This window comes from Ictidomys tridecemlineatus, chromosome 4, assembly GCF_052094955.1.
Source record: "Ictidomys tridecemlineatus isolate mIctTri1 chromosome 4, mIctTri1.hap1, whole genome shotgun sequence".
Lineage (NCBI taxonomy): Eukaryota > Metazoa > Chordata > Mammalia > Rodentia > Sciuridae > Ictidomys > Ictidomys tridecemlineatus.
Window position 1 is genome coordinate 105,754,207 of NC_135480.1, and position 20,052 is coordinate 105,774,258.

The following is a 20,052-nucleotide window of genomic DNA, read 5'->3' on the forward strand; positions in this document are numbered from 1 at the left end:
TATAGTTGGACACAATACCTTCATTTTATTTAATCGAACCCAGGGCCTTGCACGTGCAAGTGCTCTACCATTGAGCTACAACCCCAGCCCATGTAATTTGGCACACAGATGCATTTTAGCAGCTGCCATTCCTGCTACCCATCATCTGTAGATATTGATGTGATAGCAATAAAGTCTATGCATGTGTACACATACACGCACACACACACACACACACACACAAATGTGTATGCACTCACACTCAATGCTGTAAGGTTAACCTTTTTATTTTCTTAAGTTCATTGTCTCCACATCTTTCCTTCCAAGTATAGTATTTGAAGTTTGTCACACATAAAAATTAATAAGGTGATTTCTTAGAAGAAACTTGGAATCCTAATTGTCAGTTTCATTCTCTATTATTGAAATAAGCTCCAAAGGAATTAGTGTCTCTTAATTCTCATGTGTCAAAGAAAAATCATTCATTGTTTTTTTCACGTTCATTTTCCTGCACTCTTCTATATGGATTGTAATATACAGGTTCCTCTAGGGAGAAAAAATGATTTCAAGAAATACAGAATGTTCTCCCTCTCAGCTGTCATCCAACCAGGAGTCGTGGTTTGAATAAATTGTGCTGTGGAGTCACAGAGCTCCCCAGGACAGGTCTGTACCTCAGTTGATGGGCCCCTTCCCAGGAAGGACAGGCACCCTTTGCAAGAGAGCCAAGTGATCTTGTGAAGCCTCCAGGAATGTGGACTTCCTGTTCTCTTTCACAGACCAGGGTATTTTCTATTTTTGCCTTCTTCCTCAGACCTTGAAGACCTCAGTCCTCTCGACTGAGTTTCCATGGTGCCACTTCTTTTTTCTCCAATCTGTCATATTTTCATGAAGAGCTTCAAGGCAACAAATCTATAATTAGAAATTCCTGTATATTTCACCCACATACATGAGAAGTATGAACTTTTTTCTGTGTTTTAGAATGTTTTCCCCCTCATAGGACCTATTCTTTCACATTTCAGCATGAACTCTAATTAAAATACAAAAGTGATACAAAGTCAGATTTAGAAATCATATTTAGTAGTCTCATTTTTATCATAACATTGGTCAGAACTGACAGCACTGAAAAAAAAGACTGCATTTTTTTCCAGCATCTAGATTTCTATAGATATAGTAAATTAAAAAATCATTTTCTAATGCTTTTCAGAGTTCTAAGAATCTAGGAATAAGAATAATGGGTCTAATAAAGGAGGCTCAGTTTTACATCAGCTATAGTGATATCTTTAGTCTCAAGCTATAACTAGTTCTCCTTAGGTACAAAATTCTGATAATATAACCATACCATAAGCTAGATTTTAATAAGATTGCCAGAGACTAAGTAGATCCAACACATGAGAGACCTATTTTCAAACCCTTGAGACTCAGTTTTGTGAAGAAAACTTCCAGAAGACACAATAGCTGTATGCATCATTATCCAACTTTTTACCCCACACTATAATGTTTTATTGATTGATTCATTGATTCTAATTTGTTATATATGACAGCAGAATGCATTTCAATTCATAGTACACAACAGAGTACAATTTTTCATGTTTCTGGTTGTACACAAAGTAGAGTCATACTATGCATGACTTCATACAGTACTAGAGAAAGCAATCAAGAAATGCATCTGGAAAAATAAGAGATCCAGAATAGCCAAAGCAATCCTTAGCAAGAAGAATGAAGCAGGTGGCATCACTATACCAGATCTTAAACTATACTACAGAGCAATAGTAACAAAAACAGCATGGTATCGGCACCAAAAGAGACTTGTAGACCAATGGTACAGAATACAGAACACAGAAACAAACCCACATAAATACATTTATCTCATACTAGACAAAATGCGCCAAAAACATATATTGGAAAAAAAGATAGCCTCTTCAACAAATGGGAGAACTGGAAATCCATATGCAACAAAATGAAATTAAACCTCTATCTCTCACCTGCCGCAGTCTGGCTGGGCAAAATAACGGGGAGGGGGGGGCGGGGGGGGGGCAGGGGTGTGGCAAGGAACTTGTGAAGGTTGATACAGCAGGAGCCGCTTTATTACGGGACAGAGAAGTATATATACCCAACTAATTACACACAGCTTAACTTAATTAACATAAACTAGATACAGCAGTCAGTCATTAAGGAATCTCCACATCTCAAGGGCTCGCTGGCGTTACTTCACAAACTACTCCCTCTGGCAAAGTGCCAGGCGCCATCTTGACTTGTCTGTGACCCTCAACATTCACCATGCACAAAACTCAAAGTGTAAAGTGGATCAAGGACCTAGGAATTAGAATAGAGACCCTGCACCTAATAGAAGAAAAAGTAGGCCCAAATCTCTATCGTGTCAGATTAGGCCCTGACTTCCTTAACTCATAGCTTAAGAAATAAAATCAAGAATCAATAAATGGGATGGATTCAAACTAAAAAAGCTTCTTCTCAGCAAAAGAAACAATCAGTGAGGTGAATAGAGAGCCTACATTTGGGGAATCAATATCCTAGAGATTAGTGTTCTATCTGATTTGCATGTGGCAAAAAAAATCATTTTTTTGCCTCATGCAAGTCAGATAGAACACTAATCTCTAGGATATATAAAGAACTCAAAAATCTTTAACACCAAAAAAAATCCAGTCAATAAATGGGCTAAGGAAATGAACAGACACTTCATAAAAGAAGAGATACACCTGATCAACAAATATATGAAAAAATGTTCAACATCTCTATCAATTAGAGAAATGCAAATCAAAACTACTCTTTAGATTTCATGTCACTCCAGTCAGAATGGCAGCTATTACAAACAATAATAAGTGTTGGTGCGGATGTGGGGAAAAAGGCACACTCATACATTGTTGGTGGGACTGCAAACTGGTGCAACCAACCTGTAAAGCAGTATGGAGATTCCTTGGAAAACTTGGAATAGAACCACCACTTGACCTAGCTATCCCACTCCTCGGTTTATGCCCATACCATAATGTTTTGTGGCTAATTTATTTTGTTTAAAATGGGTGTTTAAACTTGCCTTGTTTGTGTTTTCCATTTGATTTCGATTTCCACCCATATTGTGGCAATCATCTCTACTTATGTTATAAATAAACATTTCATAAAACTGCCTTCAATTTAAGAAATCTAGGACTTATTTATTTCTCATTTTAAGTAAAATTTTATCTTTATGCTTTTAGGCTTTGGAATATGCTAAGACCATCCCCAAACCCAAATCATCAAATCTGACTGATCAATCATCAAAGGAAAGCAAAAATCCAACATATGAGCGAAGAAAAGAAAGTTTACCTGAAATTTCACTGCTGGAAATACTGCAGAGTAGACACGAAAGGGAAAAACAGGCTGTGGCTGCTTTCAAAGTCCTTCACATTGTATAGACAACATTTGGTAGAAGCCAAAAACAATTGGAGAAAAGATGTGAAGGAGAGAAACTCTTAATTGTAACACAAATTGAGCACAGTAACCTATCACGTTCCTGCAGTCCATATCTGCTTTATACAGATTTAGTAGGGCCCCAGTCAGATTATGGTGCCATGTTTTAATTATTTATTTTCAAATCAATTAGAATTTGGACTGATAAATAGAAAATAAAGCTTTTGGTTTACATTGGATCTTTTGATTTTGTAAACTACACCTGTTCTTACTTAGAATAATGAAAACCTTGTTGTTACCCAGAAATAAATACATCCACTTGTGTATCTCTTACCTACCTGATAGGAAAAGCATAAACACTTCAGTTTCTCCTAAAATGAACTCAATTGGACCAATCACTAGTAAATTTTGAGGTAACATTTCAAAAATATTACTCAAATCTCTAAGTTTAGCAAAGGAGAGCATATAAAATTGAAAAAAATAAAATGAAGGTACATCTGGATGTGCCTACTAAAATAGAACAAATTCAATGTCATTCTAACAGAGCATCAAGATATTAGTTACAAATCCTCCACTGAATCCAGAAATGCCAATTCAGACACACTTTGTCAAAGCCACTTGTTCCGAGTACATAAATTTGATGGGCATCTTGCCATCAAAAATATCTTAAAATATTATCAAATGTATATTTTCACATTGTTAATAATATTAGATAAGACAAAAGCATTTCATAGTTTACTACTGAATATAAATATGAATAAATATTTTAACTTATTTTATCTTTGGAAGCATTATAAAAATTCCCAGTCTTAGTTACTAGCAGTTTTAATTTTTTACCTTCTTTTTCATATTAGATGGGCATTGCATATTCATAAATGGATAATTTTAACACAAATTTAGGTCAAACATCTTTACATAAGAACTGGCTTTGGAAGTTCACTTCCTTATTGTATCATATATATATATATATATATATATATATATATATATATATATATATATATATATATCATGATGTGTCTATATGTAACTTTTTCTTCAGACTGGAAGCAGTTAGAGTTTAGAGTCTGTAATGATAACAAGTATATAAAGAGAAAATTCATGAGTCATCTTTCAATGGTATTTGGAAAATATCAACATATATGAGGAATTAGTTCAGGAAAATCATAGCCCAAACTTCTGCTAAGATTTATTTGTAAAGAGGCCCCTTCAAGGTACATGGTGAAGACTAGAACATTATTTTTTCCCTAAATGGCTTTAAATTTAAACTTAATTTGGAAGATAAAAGGATGCATATAGAGACAGTTTCCTATTTTCATAATTGAAGGGACAGGGTAAGATATTTAAATATTTCATTATCTATTCAAATAACTTGAAAGAACCTGGATCCTGGAAAGAGTCTGTCTTGTTCAACTGCCACTTTTTCAGAAGAGGAAATGTGGAGATCAGAAAAGGTTCAGCACCTCTGAAATCCATCAGTCATAATGAAGGTATTAAGAGAGTAGTCAGGTCTCAATGCCCTGTCTTACAGCACCACAAATGGTGCTGTTTGACTGTTCATCTGTGGAAAGATGTTCTTGTTTCTCTGTGTGGTCAAGGAGCTTGGAGTTGGTATGAATTTCAGTTTGGGGTCTGAATTTCCATTGAGTTCAGTTGTTGAACTATTCATTACTGTGTATCTGATTATTTTTATAATTTTTTTTTTAGTTGTAGATGAACACAATACCCCTTTTCTATTTATTTTTTTATGTGGTGCTGAGGATTGCCTCACAAGTACTAGGCAAGTGCTCTACTACGGAGCCACAACCCCAAATCCCAATAATTTTTTAATATGTACAGTCTGTTAATTTCCTTACCACATTGATAAAGTTATAACAGACATAAAGAGCAACTCACACTTGGATGTTGACCAGTAAGAGAGACACTGTTTCATTTTCTTTCTAAAACATTTCAAAAATTTCCCATCACCATATTTCTGTTAATAGACTTATGGTTAAATCCTTCCAACACTTTCACACATACTGTCAAAACCCAGTACTTTGCCGGAGCAGGTGAAGTGATTTAGTTGATGTCAAAACATTTCACAGGATCCTTGCCCCCAAGGTCAGTCATTACCGTCCAGTACATAAGACTCTAGAAAATCAGAATTCTTTATACAGTGCCAAGTGGAATTTAAAATGACTTTGCTAAAGAAATAAAACATATTTGCTGTACGTTTCAGGTTGAAATGAAAGAGCCATCAAATGGCTCTTTGTTTGGCCCCAAGTCATCTCACAATAGTAAGACCCAGCAGAATGTTGCTAAGCTACCAAGATCCTAAGGCTAGGATAGAGATTTTCCACAAACAGTGAATGACGAATACTTTTTTGCTCCTTTTTAAAATCGTACTGATGACAACAATATTCATCTATTATAAACACAAGTGGACCCATGATCAATTTTACAGCCTATCTGTTTCAGATACTCAAGAAAATAAGAACAATATGCCTATTAGAAAGCAAGGAACTTCAAACTTGAGTGACATAATGAGGGAGGGCCTGTATTTGACCAGATGTTATATATGCCATTGAAAGACATGGTATAATTATGCCTAATCTCTATGAGCTGGTAGAAATAAAGGCCCTGTAAGCCATGTATTCTCTCTTATTACAGTCTCCTTTTTTTATGGTGTTTTTCCATCTTGAGTTTCCAACAAGAGCATCCTCTTAAAGAGAGCTTTTTTTTACAAGTAGCTGAATTTAATGACAGCTGTCTTCTTGATATTGTTTTGTATCATAAGGAGTCTCTTGGGAGTTATCCAGAAAACAAGTCAAGAAAAGACAATATTGAGGAACAAAATAAAAGGTAAGCCTAGCAAAGGCACTGATGCCTAATGGTTCCAATTGGGGCCTTATTATTGGTTAATGAATCATTGTCAAAACATCACAGCAAGCAGGAGCGTGCACAGTCTAGTCTATAGTGAGAAAATGACTCTTCATCCCAACAGTTATTAACTGGGAGTTGTTTGAAAACACGTTCAGTAATTATAACAACACTGGAGCTAATTGAGAACTTTGAGTTGATAGCAAATGGCCTACAATAGCAGACTAGATCAACTCAGGGGGGATTCTTTTCTAATTACCTATTGAAAAATAGCAGAAAATGAATTGAATTTGGGTGATAGTCTACAGATATCAGGACAAGTTTAGCTAATTCTCTTCCAAGATGTGCTTCAAAACATATTATTCGAAGTAGCATTTGGAAAGTTCTTAAGGAAAAATCAGGGTCGCTCTCCTAAATATGTCTTTTTTAAGATTCTTTTTTACCTAATAGAGTAAGACTTGAAAAATACATATTTCATCCAACTCTCAAGTACTCACAGAATAACTACAGGGCTTCTGCTCCTTAATGTTAACTATATTTTCATAATTTCTATCGTCAATAGGTAAAAAAACAGAGAGACAAAAAGATATACCAACACACCATTTGCCTCTTCCATTGTTTCTCCAATAAGAAAAGAATTGGAGAGAGTAGCACAAAATGAAAAATTTGAATCACTGTGGATTTTGATTATACATAGTGCTCACTCTACCTATATCAATAATTATACAAAATTGTTTATATTATCAGACAAAATAATATTTCCACACTATAAAGGTGAAATGTGCATTCTAATAAATATATTTAGATATTCCACTTTTTAAATATACTGAAGTAGGTAAGGTCTCAGAGTAGCTGAAAATCTGATATTCAGAATTGTCCCCTCACCCTCCTGCTTCTAGACTAAGTACAGTATTTGTTTCTACTCACCTGCCAGCTTCATTAAGCAAAGTCACACCTCTTTTCTCATAAAGGAACAGAGAAAATACAAACTGTTTCAATTTCCTAAGTAAATAGATATCTGTCGATGGAAAGCTTTTTTATTTTTTAATTTTTTTAGCAAAAGATTTTTTGATGACATTTTTAATTCTCTAAATTACTCGCCAGTCTGAAGCATTCACATTTTTCATGTTTGGTTACTTAATTTTGGCTCAGTAAAATAACTGGGAAGCTGGACCTTCCCAAAATGTTATGAAAACAATGCCTTACAAAAGGAAGCAAGATGCTAAATGAACAGATTTTTTTTTTCCCCAGCTCTCTCTACCCTGCAATAGAGGGGCTCTTTGGAAACTATGAAGAGAGGAAAAAAAGAATTTGGTGGACAGGGTTTATCTCCCTAGCTGCCTCTCCATTCCTTTTCCATTTTCCCCTTGCAAACCTATGTAATGTAAGTAATTAATTTTCAATAAGCTGAATAAATGGTCTTCTGCTATTAAATAGCTCTAACAGGTTGAGAGGATTATGATGATGTGAGCATTCCAGGCAAATGTATTTAGTGAATCCTTGCATATTTCTGATAAGATTTTATAAATACTCTTACTGAACTGGCATCTCAGGGAGAATGACCCTAATATTGGGGCTGCTAACCTGATTTCTTGGGATAACCTCTGTCACTGAGGTCCCCAAGTTTTGCAATCGATGTTTAACATTAAGTATAACTGTGGTGTGAATGTAGCAATAGGGAAAATAACTGTCCAAAATTTAAAACCCAGAAAACATGATCAATCATCCTTTGGGAAACTGACTACACAGAAGAATGTAGAGGACATCAAATGAAATCACCAATGATCTCTGGGCTAAATAATTTGGACCCCACACATACTCTTTCCTCAGTGGCAAATTCATCTCTCAATTTAATCTTATACTCTATTTTTTGACATGCAGACATCTTTCAAAATTAGTATACTGAAGCCCAACTGGCCTTGCCTCATATCCCCACCCTGTCACCTGGCACTGGAGTCTTTTCCCATTGCCCCTGCTTCCACACAATGGTGACACTTTGAAGTAGTGCACATGAGGTCCCTAAATTTGTTGTCTCTACTTAAAATTGGTAATCTCCTATGTCACAAACCTCAAGCACCTATTTTTAATGAAAGCTTTAGATGAATATCAAAGAACTATTTAGCCATGTCTAATATTTTAATTAGATTATATTCTCAATTTAACCCATTAAATCTCCTTTGATGATCCCCATATTTAGTGTTTAGCATCAGATGCATGAGGTAATGAATACTGGACCTTTTGATTTAATGAGAATTTCGGCTCTTCCAGCCTGCACCTCTTTGTATACCTTTTATTTTCCTGGCTATAGAATTCAGTTAATTGAAGGGGTCTCTTACCATCACACATTAAGGAGTATAAATTAGCATCTCCATTCTGATTGAAAAATGCAAGCAGACAGTTTTGCTTTGATCTGAGGATTGAGCTGAAGAAGGCAGCAGCCCTCTGAAAATGAGCTGATGGTCTTGTTATCAGGGCAAAATACAGATGCGTCCATGTGTCACAAAACACTTAATGTCTTAATTGGTCACCTTCCAATTCTGCCTGCCCTATTTGCTGCATTCTCTTCAGGAGCCTGTGTGTATGTGTGTGTGTGGGGGGGGGTGTGTCTGTGTGTCTGTGTGTCTGTGTGTGTCTGTGTGTCTATACATCTGTGTCTGTATTGCTTTCTGTGTGTCTGTGTGTGTCTGTGTGTCTATACATCTGTGTCTGTATTGCTTTCCATTTATCCTTTCTGTTTCTCTCCTCTTTTCAGTTAGTTAGGTATCTAGGTTTCAAATTAATCTGAGCCTAAGAAAAATTAAATATAGTCACCCTTCAGAATCCAAAGGAGATTGGTTCTAGGACCCCCCCAAGCCAATAACAAAATTCATGGATATTCAAGTCCTTATATAAAATGACATACTTGCATCCAAGCTGCAACACACACATCCTTCCATATACTTTAAATCATTTTAGTTTATCTATACATATATCTCCCTAATACAATGTAAATGCTGTGTGAATGTTGTTATACCGTGTTATTTAGGGAATAGTGACAAGAAAACAAAGGCTTACATGTTCTATACAGATGCAATATTTGTAGAGATCAAATATTTTCAATAAGAAATTGGTTGAGTCCACAGATATAAAATCCCCAAATATAGAAGGTTTACTATAACATAAATTCCCTCAGCTTGAAATTTCTAAGAACATTCTGCAGAACTCTTGAGGACCTTCCACAGACAAAGATATTTAAGGACGGACAATTTCCAATGCCCTCAACCCTGCTCCCAAGCCATTGGTACTGCATCACTTACCATGAGGTAGGAAAGGCTATTCTGTTCTTCCTTCCTGTAGACGGAGAAAAGTAGAGAACACACTGAATAAAACCATTGAAAATCTCTGTGCCAAGTAATTGGACCCCATATGTATTCTGTCCTTGGTGGCAAATCCTCCAAAATTAACCTATACTTCATTTTGTGCCATCCAGACAACTATCAAAAATCACTTCTAAGAGTCTTGATAGCTCTGCCTCCTGTCCTTACCCTGTCACCAGAAGGTGAAGTCTTTTCTTATTTCCCCTGCTTTTAGTCTGTTCTGGTGATAATGAAATTCCCCTGTACCTCAATCAATTCAATTTCATAAAAGAAATATCAAAGTAAAAGATCAACATCTTCATCAGAACTATACTTCCATTGCTTACTATAAATGACAAAATAAAATAACATCAAATTCAAATCATAAGACTTCTGGGTAGATAAGGTAGACAAAACACACACACATTTCCTTTGCTTGACAAGACCCCACTGGAATTATAGTAAAGCATTTTTTAAAGGCATAAACATATAAAAACAGGGAGAAAAGGAAGAGTGGCAATAGCAACAAAATTTTGAAAACTGGAAGGCAGGTGAATGAGTTGCTAAAAAAAAAAAAAAAAAAAATTGACAGACTCCAAAAATACTAAACTCTAAGAAAAAGGGAAGACCAAGAATCAATGAGACACATTAAGACCAAAAATGCTGGGTTGTGGTTGTGGCTCAGTGGTAGAGCGCTTGGTTCGCAAGTGTGAGGCCCTGGGTTTGATCCTCAGCACTACATAAAAATAAACAAATAAAAATAAAAATATTGTGTCCACATACAACTAAAAAATAAAAAAAAAAGATCTAGGAACTGATGTTGTCAATTACCTCTGGAAATAAGGGGAATGGAGGTGAGACAGGTCCAATTATATGGAGGACTGGATAAAGGTATGTTTAAAAGCAGACAGACCTTTATATCTCTTCCCCAGTTTCCATGCAACCAATCCCCATCCATCCACTGCCCCATTGAAAGATGATTCTACCTTTTGTAGAAGGCAGAACTGTCTCTACAGTGAGGGACAACTGGCTCTGTACTAAAGCAATAGTGAATGTATGTGCTCCAAATACAGAGACCATGGCTCCAAGAAGGTTGGGACTTTACTCCACAGGCAGGAGGTCAGAAAAATTTTCCCTGGGGACTCTGACCAGCCTAAAAGAAAAAACCTAAAACTCTTCAGAGGTTCTCCAACTAAAGAACTCATCCATATTATCCCAACAATAAAGCTCATAATCAATAAGTCCTACCCCTGAACTCCTAGTTTTCTGTCAGTTTTTTTGTTTCTCACATAAATATAAGCAGACAACTGGAATTTCTAAACATCTGAGCATATTACCCAAGATATCTTTTAAAAGGAGGTGGGGAGAACAAGGAAAATGAAAGAGATCTTAGAAATTAGAACTATGGTAGCAGAAATTAAAAGCTCAAAAGTAAGATTAGGAAATAACAGGGAGCAACCTTCCCAGAAATCAGAGCAAAAGGGCAATCAGAACAAAAGTAGAGAAAATGAAGAGAAAAGAAGAAATTTAGAGAATAAATCCCAAATTATAATAATCTAAATAATGAAAGAGTTCCATAAAGGACAAACACAGAAAAGAAGGATATAAATTATCAAATAATTAATTCAAGAAAATTGCCCAAAACTGAAAAAAAAAATGAGTTTTCACAATGAAAGGGCCTATTAAGTATCCAGAACCATGTGTGAAAATAGACTGAAAGCAAGGCATATAATTGTAAAATTTCAGTACACTGGCTACAAAGAGAGTTCCCTATAGCTTCCAAAGAGGATAAATTAAATGAATAAATAAAACAGCACACCAAGAATCAAAGTACTTTAGACTTCATGATAACAATTAGAAGCTAAAAATCAGTAGTGATACACTCAAAATTATTCAGAAGTATTCATAAATGATTTCCAACTTAGAGTTCTGTACTTAGCCAAAATACTAACAACGCATGAGACTAAAGATTTTTTCCCAGATGTGGGTGATCTGTAAATATTTACCTCCCAGGTACCGATTCTTAGGAAACGCGGTAGTCTACGCTCTACTAAAAAAAAGTAAACCAAGAAAAAAAGGATAAAATAAGATGAAAAGAATCCCCAGGATGATGGGAAAGAGAGATGAATTGGCACAGAGGCCAGAGCAGAATAGATAAGGTTTGGGGACAGTTTTTGTTTCTTCAGGAAAATGAAATGAATATGTGAATATCTTAGAAGTCGGTTCTACACAAGTAGTGAAGAGCTTGGGATTAAATTAATCATAAGTACATTAAAAATTAAAAACACCTAAATATCCATTCAAAAGAAAACAAAAAGTCTTGCAGTAAAGAAAAGTCATTGATTAGCTGACTTAGCTAAAAATTACATATGCCTACCATAATAATCATCTGAAATAATGACACTGGAAGGAGAGATGGAGAGGGTCCACATGTGTAGAGGGAGCAAAGGAGAAAGAAAATGAAGTTTTTGTCTTTCATAGTATGAAGTACCAGATAATTACTAACATAGAAATCCCAGAAAGCAGCAATTCAGTGAAATCACTTAGAAATGTGCCAGTACCCACCAAAATTATCAGCCCAAAGTGGAAAGTATGGAAAGTGGTTGCCTCTGCAATAAAGAAAACAGGGAAGGAAATAGGGACTGATCTTTTCAAAAAAAATAATAATTCTTATAGAACCATGACCTCTTTAAATAATGTGTGATAAATGATAAAACCCAAATTTTCTAAATTAAAAATAGAGGACTAGGGTGTAGCTCAATGGTAGAGCAACTTACTTAGCATGTACAGGCCCTTGGTTCAATACCCAGCACCACAAAAAACAAATAATTAATTAAAAATAGAGAGTCTTGGAGTTGAAAGGGATAAATGGAAAGAGAGCAGAACAAGCCTACAGGTTTTCATTTTTTGCTTTTTAGTTTGAAATTATTCCCATTTGAAACTCACAGAGCCACCCATGTATCCCTATTCCCATTATTGTGTGTGGCTCATTTCCCATCCCCAAACAAGCACTGTAAGGACCGAAGACTACTGGTCATTCTTAACTTCTGGCTAGAATATTCACAAGTACATCCAATTACTCCATTAACTGTAGCCAGGGAAGCTAGGAGGAGAATAAAAGTTAGAAATGTTCGGCCAATCTCCAAAGATAATATAAGTCAATAATTTAAAACAGTTCTTTTACTGGGGCTGGGATGTGGCCCAAAGGGTAGCACGCTCGCCTGGCATGCATGTGGCCCCGGTTCGATCCTCAGCACCACATACAAAGAAAGATGTTGTGTCCGATGAAAACTAAAAAATAAATATTAAAAAAAAAAACAGTTCTTTTACTTATTCTTGTCACAAGGATTTATTCATAAATTGTGAGTTTTTTAAAGCTAAAATTTTCTTTAAGAAGCTTCAGAAAAAAACCTAAATTTTTGATTTCCCATGACACATTCCAGACTGAAATCATAGGCAATTCTTTTGTCACTTAAGAGAGTCTTTGTCTTAAGAGGGTCTCTGGCCAGGTACCGTAGCACCCACCTGTAATCCTAGCTATTCAGGAGGCCAAGACAAGAGGACTGCAAATTCAAAGCCAGCCTCAGCAACTTAGCAAGGCCCTAACCAACTCATCAAGACCCTGTCTCAAAATAAAACATAAAAAGGGCTGGGGATGTTGCTCAGTGGTTAAGCACCCTTGGGTTCAATTCCTGGTACCAAAAAAAAAAAAAAAAAAAAAGTCTCTATGAATTTGAACTCTTAATATTCCTTCCATCATAACATAATATCTGTCACAAAATGGTATAACAGAAACCTGAGACCGGAAGTAAGTAGGATAGGAACTAGGGAGATAAAGGCGTACTCCTAATGAAACATTTTTCGTGAAACCTTCCAGATCCTATTTCATTCAGGGCTTACAAATCCTCTCTTAGCCCAAGAAGTGGGACAATTGGGGCTGGGGATGTGGCTCAAGCAGTAGCGCGCTCGCTTGGCATGCGTGCGGCCCGGGTCCCATACAAAGATGTTGTCTCCACCGAAAACTAAAAAATAAATATTAAAAAATTCTCTCTCTCTCTGTCTCTCAAAAAAAATTACCTCTCTTCTCTCTCTCTCTTTAAAAAAAAAAAAAGTGGGACAATGACAAAAAGAAAATAAGATGAAGCTATTAAAAAAAAATTAAGGGTCAGACATGTAACTCACTTGTAGAGCATTTGCCTAGCATGTGTGAGGCCCGGGGTTCAATCTATAGTATCACAAAAAATATTGAGACACTATAACCTCTTGGTAATGATGTGATGAGAACACAAGACTCACCTGTTCCTTAACAAATAGTAACAGCTGTAGTCCTGTGAAGTTCGACATAAAGGACTTTGTATCATTGATATGTTCTGATCTCTAGTGTAGTTTATTATCTCCCTTTAGCTCTTTTCATCCAAGATCTCACCATAAGTACTTTCATAGCTATCTCTCATCCCCTCACCATTCTTAACTGATTAATTGAGTACTCTCATCATTTTTCAAGTGCCAAGAAAGAAAAGTAATATTATCACTGGTAAAATCAGGATTGGAATTTAGGCCTCTAAGCCAAGCCATTTCACCAATGGCCATGATGCCAAATCCAGCTGTGGCTCTTCAATATGACAAGGGGAGCAGTATGAGAAGACTCGTGGAGTTGTTATGAATGGACTCATGGAGGCAAATTGTCTGGAGGTGTGCATTAGGAATTCTGAGAAGGAAAGAATAAATAAAATGTGGGGGGGGGGGGGCGGATAGCAACCAGAAAATACAATGGAGAGAAAAAACAAAAATCATTTTGAATTTTCATCTCAATCCTAAATATTCACTGGAATTAAACTTTTGACCTCTAAAAGTATTAATTCTCTACTCACCAAACAATAGGCAGTCTTTCTCATTTGTCTCATTTGTAATTAAGAGAGATTAAGTCAAACATTTTAGAATAATGAAAAGTGGAAACTTGAGGTCAATTTTTTTCTTTCTTTCCTTTTTTTTTTTTTTTCAGTAGATATTGAACTCAGGGCACTTAACCAATTGAGTCACATCCCCAGCCCTTTTTATTTTTTATTTTGAGAAAGGGTCTTGCTAAGTTTCTTAAGATTGCTGAGTCTGCCCTCAAAATTGCAATCCTCCTGCCTCAGCCTGCCAAGTTGCTGGGATTATTGGCTTGCAAAACTCAAGGTCTCTTAAAAATCATCTGGTTCATCCTATTGGATCCAGGAATATCTTCTGAAACATCCCAGCAAGTAGTTATTCAGCTTAGTCTTGAATGGAATTGGTCACAGGGACTCAGTATCTCCCAGAAGAGCTGATTCAAGTTTCGGATTGCTCTTATTTCAGAAGGGTTTTCAAGAGTGGATCAAAGACTTTATTAGATAATTTTCAGCTACAATTTTTAAACACTTTATACCCAAAATCACTATGAAAAATCTTCTCCCTGTGACATGATGACAGCCCTACCATAACCTATCATAACAACATGAGTTACTGGTAAGTATGATAATTAAAACTGGCTTCTAGTCTTAATTCTGCCACTGACTATGTGACTTTGGCAAGGCTCACATTATATTTGAGATTTAACTTCTTGCATGTATAAAATGAAGGACTGAGACTTTGTCAAATGTCTCTTCTAATGCTAACAATTTCTCCTGACTATATCTTGGTCCTTAACCAAACAGAATATCACTTTGTTTTCACATGCTTTCTACAAGGAGGTGTTGAAAATTGTTTAATGAATGAAAAAGACTAGGGGTCATTTCTTTTCTTTCCTATTTTCTTAATCCTCATTGCTATGGATATATTCATTTAAACTAATATAAGAACTGAAATCTTATAGTAAGATAACAAATAATTTTAATAACTTGGAAATTACTGTTCTTTCCTACTAAAATAAAATAGAATACTGGGCTCTTAATGGTTAAGAAGACCCATGCAATGTAGGGTAGAGGGAGTGTGCTTAGTGGTAGAGCAGTTGCCTAGTATGTGCAAGACCCTGGGTTGATCACCAGCACTGAAAGAGAGAGAGAGAGAGAGAGAGAGAGAGAGAGAGAGAGAGAGAGAGAGAGAGAGAGAGAGAGAGAGAGAGAGAATGAACACCATATAGGATATCTAGCCCAACTTTCCAATGATGGAGAAAAGTGTAATAGGGAGTCCCTTAAGTTTTGTCTTCTAACCATGGCTTAAACATTTGTAGTGAAAAGGTGCTTAGTGTTTTGTGGATTTAGCCTGTTCTGTTGTTGTGATAGCAAAGTACCAGGACTATAGAAGTACTCAAATATTATTCCAGGTTCTTCCCTGGAAACACAATAACATCTTTAGCATGGCTGGATATACTCCTAGATAATTAATAGCCCTGCAGCCATTCAAATGTAGCTGCCATAGCTAACCTCCTCCCCCTCCTCCCCCCCCCCAAAGCCTTTTTATTTCAAGCTAAAAAGCTCATAGTCCTTTATTTGATGTTTTCCATAATCTTTACTATCCAGATTCCTGTATATTGAATGAATTTTAGCTTATCAACATCCTCTTTAAAATGTGATGGAAAAAATAACAAAAACAAAAATATGAAATATAAAATATTCCAATCAACTCATTATTTTTGCCTGTATATTGAATTAAAATCAGGAAGACTAGGTAGTCACTCCTTCAACTAAATGTTTATTGCACAAATTCTCTTAGCACCAGAAAGTGTTCTGCTGGCTCTGCCTCTCCACATCCCTGTATCTCTAATTATCAAATACATCCAAAAAAGTCAGCTCTCTATTTCTTGAAATGGTGACATGGATTTCATTTAAATTATTAGGGTCACTGTCAGCTAATACTGGGCAGGTTACACATTTCTTTTGTTCTTTCTTTTTCTTTCCTTTTCTTTTTCTTTTTTTTTTTTTTTAATTTCCTTGTAGTACTGGGGGATTGAACCCAGGGGCACTCTACTACTGAGCTACATGCCTGCTCTTTTTATTTCTAATTTTGAAACAGGGTCTCACTGGGTTGCTCAGGATGGCCTTGAACTTGCAATCCCGCTGCTTCAGCCTCCCAAGTCATTGAGATTACTGGCATGTGCCACCATGCTGAACTCCATTTCTTATGTTCCTAAGTGTGCAGGAATATTAGCAAGAATCTCTTTCTGAGAATCTATGAAATGAAGTCTATCAGAAGCAAAGCATTAGTGACAAATATGGGGGGGAAATACTATATTTGGGATTCAATGTGGGATGACTTGCCTATTTTAGCTATTTGAAGATGCGTTTGTCACTCCAAAATCAAATTTATGTGTCTTCCTGTAATATATCGTAATGAACATAGTTTTGTCAGATCTTCACCATGAAGTGAAACTGAGTTGAGGCAAAAGCCTGAGTAATTCAGACAAAATACCTTTTCAGCCTATGGAGGCTTTGATCAGCATTGAAGGCCAAAAACAAAAAGTGCTGTCATGTTACATTAAATTGAGACTAAATTGTATCTATCCTCTACCATCATCACTAACCCCTTATATTAAAAAAGAAGGGGAGATGGGGCTGAGAGAAGTTTGCTATTGGATTATTTGTCACCAATCTCAGAGTTTTTTTGTTTTTGTTTTTTCTTTGTGAGAGAACCATACCTTGGTTAGCAAGGCCAGTGTTGCAATTTGTACTCTTCCCTTCCCACTCATTCCAGCCAGGAACAGCCATCCACAAAGAGACCAGGATGAGGGGACCAACCATCTTCCCATTCTTAGTTCTCAAGAATCAAACCTGGGCTCCAGGACTCATTCTGCCTCCAATCAGGCAGAGCTGTGTTTATGCTAACAGTGTTTCCCATTTGCCTGCTTTTTTTTTTCAAAACAAAAGGTTATGAAATACATTTATGTGATAACCATTATTATCCAAAGTTCAGGTATGAAGACATGAATTGGTGTGAATATACTGTGTATACAACCAGAGATATGAAAAATTGTGCTCTATATGTGTAATAAGAATTGTAATGCATTCTGCTGTCATATATCAATTTTTAAAAAATTTTAAAAAAGAAATACATTTATTCTGCTCTGTATGGACCCAGAAAAAGCCCTGGTCTCTTGTGAAGGCCAGAAAAGGAAAAAATTAGTGCCTAGTACTTTTGAGTCTGTATTCATCATCTAATTTAAACACACACACACACACACACACACACACACACACACACACACACACACACACTACATCCTTCCCCAAATATACAACAGTACTACTCACTTTAAAGATTCTTCTTAAATCCCATTAGTGGTTGTTCTTCCTGGGATTAGAAGAATTTGGTATTTTTCCCTTGCCTCTACGTTCTTGTATATTTACTTTCCCTTCCAGGTTACCCGACATTCTTATTCATGAAACACTTATTTCCTCTCAAACCAAGTCTTTTGTTTTATTGTAAAGCATTTGCTATAAGTAAATCTTCCTTTAAATGGTACTGTCAGGCTGAGGATATGGCTCAGTGGTAGAGCACCTGGCTAGCAGGCAGGAGGCCCTGGTTTTTCCCTAGCAAAACACACACACACACACACACAGGATGGGGGAGAAAGGGTCCTGTCATTATCTGAACAGAGATGGAGAGAAGATATCTAAGCCTGAATTTGCTTTTAATAGCCACATCTACAGGATCTAAAGAAATGAGAGTAGTGTTCTTATGAAGTGAGGCAAAATGCCAACTGATTCATTGTTACCAGAAGACAATGAAGTGCATGAGAAAAGAAGGGAAGGAGGGGGTTAGAGGAGATATTTTTCCCTTTTTGGCTCTTAGCTAGCCCACATTTCATGGATAAATTCTTCAATCTTGTCAAACCTCAATTTCCTCATCTGTGAAAGGGGAAAATAATGCTGATCATATGTAATTTACAAGTTTGTGGATTGATTACAGAACACTATATGGCATTTATATTTTAGAAATAGTAATTTTGCCTCCTAAATGATACAGATTGGGTAAATCTCTCACTCTGGCACTCATCTTTGCCTTATATAATGTTTTCTCAATAACACTGTTGTTGTTTGTATTCAAGCCTATTGCCACATTCATAGGATCATAGAACTTAGACCCCAAAGGATCTTTAGGATTAAAAGTAACCCAAGCTCACCCCACTGTTGTCTATATACTTGTTATTCGTCATTGGAACCCGACCAGCCACAGTCACTCTTTTCCAGTCTTCCTGGGCTCACATGCGTAAAGATACAACCAGAAGCCAAAGGAAAATCGAAAGCCGAGGTCGCCTCCAGCACGGCTGCTGTATTTGATAAGTGTATTGAGTATGACAGTGTTGTCACACAATTCATTAGTAAAATCTCATATTCCAAACATCAAGAGATTCCTTTCCCTCCAGCGTTTCGGAGCGATAAAATGGCATTTGCGGTGAACTTTTCCATGTAGGTGGGACTCAATACCATTAATCAAACAGAAAAACCGGGGTGGGGAGAAGAAATCTGTTAACCAAAGGTCACTAGCCCAGTTCACTTCTACGGGGAATAGGAAATTGCCTAGGGCGGAGGGGAGAAGGCGTGCGTTGGAGGACAAGAGAACAAACGGTTCCCGGAAACGCGTGGTCGTTCCCAGTTTCTCCCGGCGAGCCCTTTATTATCTAAAGAGACTGCAAACCCAGTAACAGGATAGGAGACCTTGCAGGGGGAAAAGAGGAATAACGCTCAAGGCGATCAGATCTTCACCTCACCTCAATAGTCCCCAAACAGGTGCACGCCCAGAACCCCTTTAACCTCAGTCATAAATCTATTAACATATAACTAAGGCCATTGTCCTTAACCTTCCTAAAATTTTGCATAACCCAAAATGCACTGAGAATGAGCATTTCCACACACAACCCGAGGACACTCACTTTTAAAATATCAGTAGCCCGTGGGGTATGGAAGAGTTGCAGGACAGAAGCGCAACAAGTTCGGGAAGCAGAAATTGCTGCACGAATTTTTCTCTGCCCAAGTTTCTCGCGGCGCGCAAGCGCGGCTCTATATGGGGCAGGGAGAGCTTAAAAAGCATCCACGCCCGGGAACCACAAGCTCAAGAAGAGTGCCAGGACGCAGATCCGCTAGCTCTTGGTGAGAACTGGGACCGGAGAGGATGGAAGCGCCGTCCAAGAAGGAGGGAGTCACTTAGGTATTTGAATTAGAGACGAGCTGTGAGGGGTAGGATGTGCGCGGAAGGTTAGTGAGGAACAGCCCGCAAGTCTGTCCTGGCACTGAACCTTTTAAGGATCAGGTTGTGATTCTGCCTGAATCCCTGCAGAGCAGAAGGCCCCAGACACCTGGTCCCTTACCGCTGCCAGCTGAATTGCTTAAGGAAGGGCAAAGAGTCCTGGTGGGGAGACCACGAAACCCGGAAACAGATCTGGGGGCAGATGGCTAAGAAATGAGAGAGAAGAGGTTGTGCGTTTGCGGCGGAGAAAAACCTTCCCCCATCGAATTAGAGAGCCGAAAGCCCAAGTTCAGAGAGATGGCCACGCTGTGGGGGGATCCCCGCAGCTGAAGAC

At 37.1% G+C, this 20,052-nt stretch overlaps 1 protein-coding gene across 9 annotated transcripts in view; it reads left to right on the forward strand.

Annotated features, from left to right (window-relative positions):
• Jhy (junctional cadherin complex regulator) overlaps positions 1 to 20,052 on the forward strand; it is an 82,514-nt gene that overhangs the window by 61,696 nt on the left and 766 nt on the right. For 2 of the 9 annotated variants that reach the window (XM_078047188.1, XM_078047191.1), the window contains one exon: positions 3,186 to 3,617. The exons of 6 other annotated variants lie outside the window; for them this stretch is intronic. In XM_078047188.1, coding sequence (XP_077903314.1) covers positions 3,186 to 3,383 — 198 coding nt within the window. In that variant the 3' untranslated portion in view covers positions 3,384 to 3,617. Of the gene's footprint in view, positions 1 to 516; positions 1,035 to 3,185; positions 3,618 to 20,052 lie in introns of those variants that run through there. One more of the 9 variants, XM_078047190.1, reaches the window with a different exon arrangement.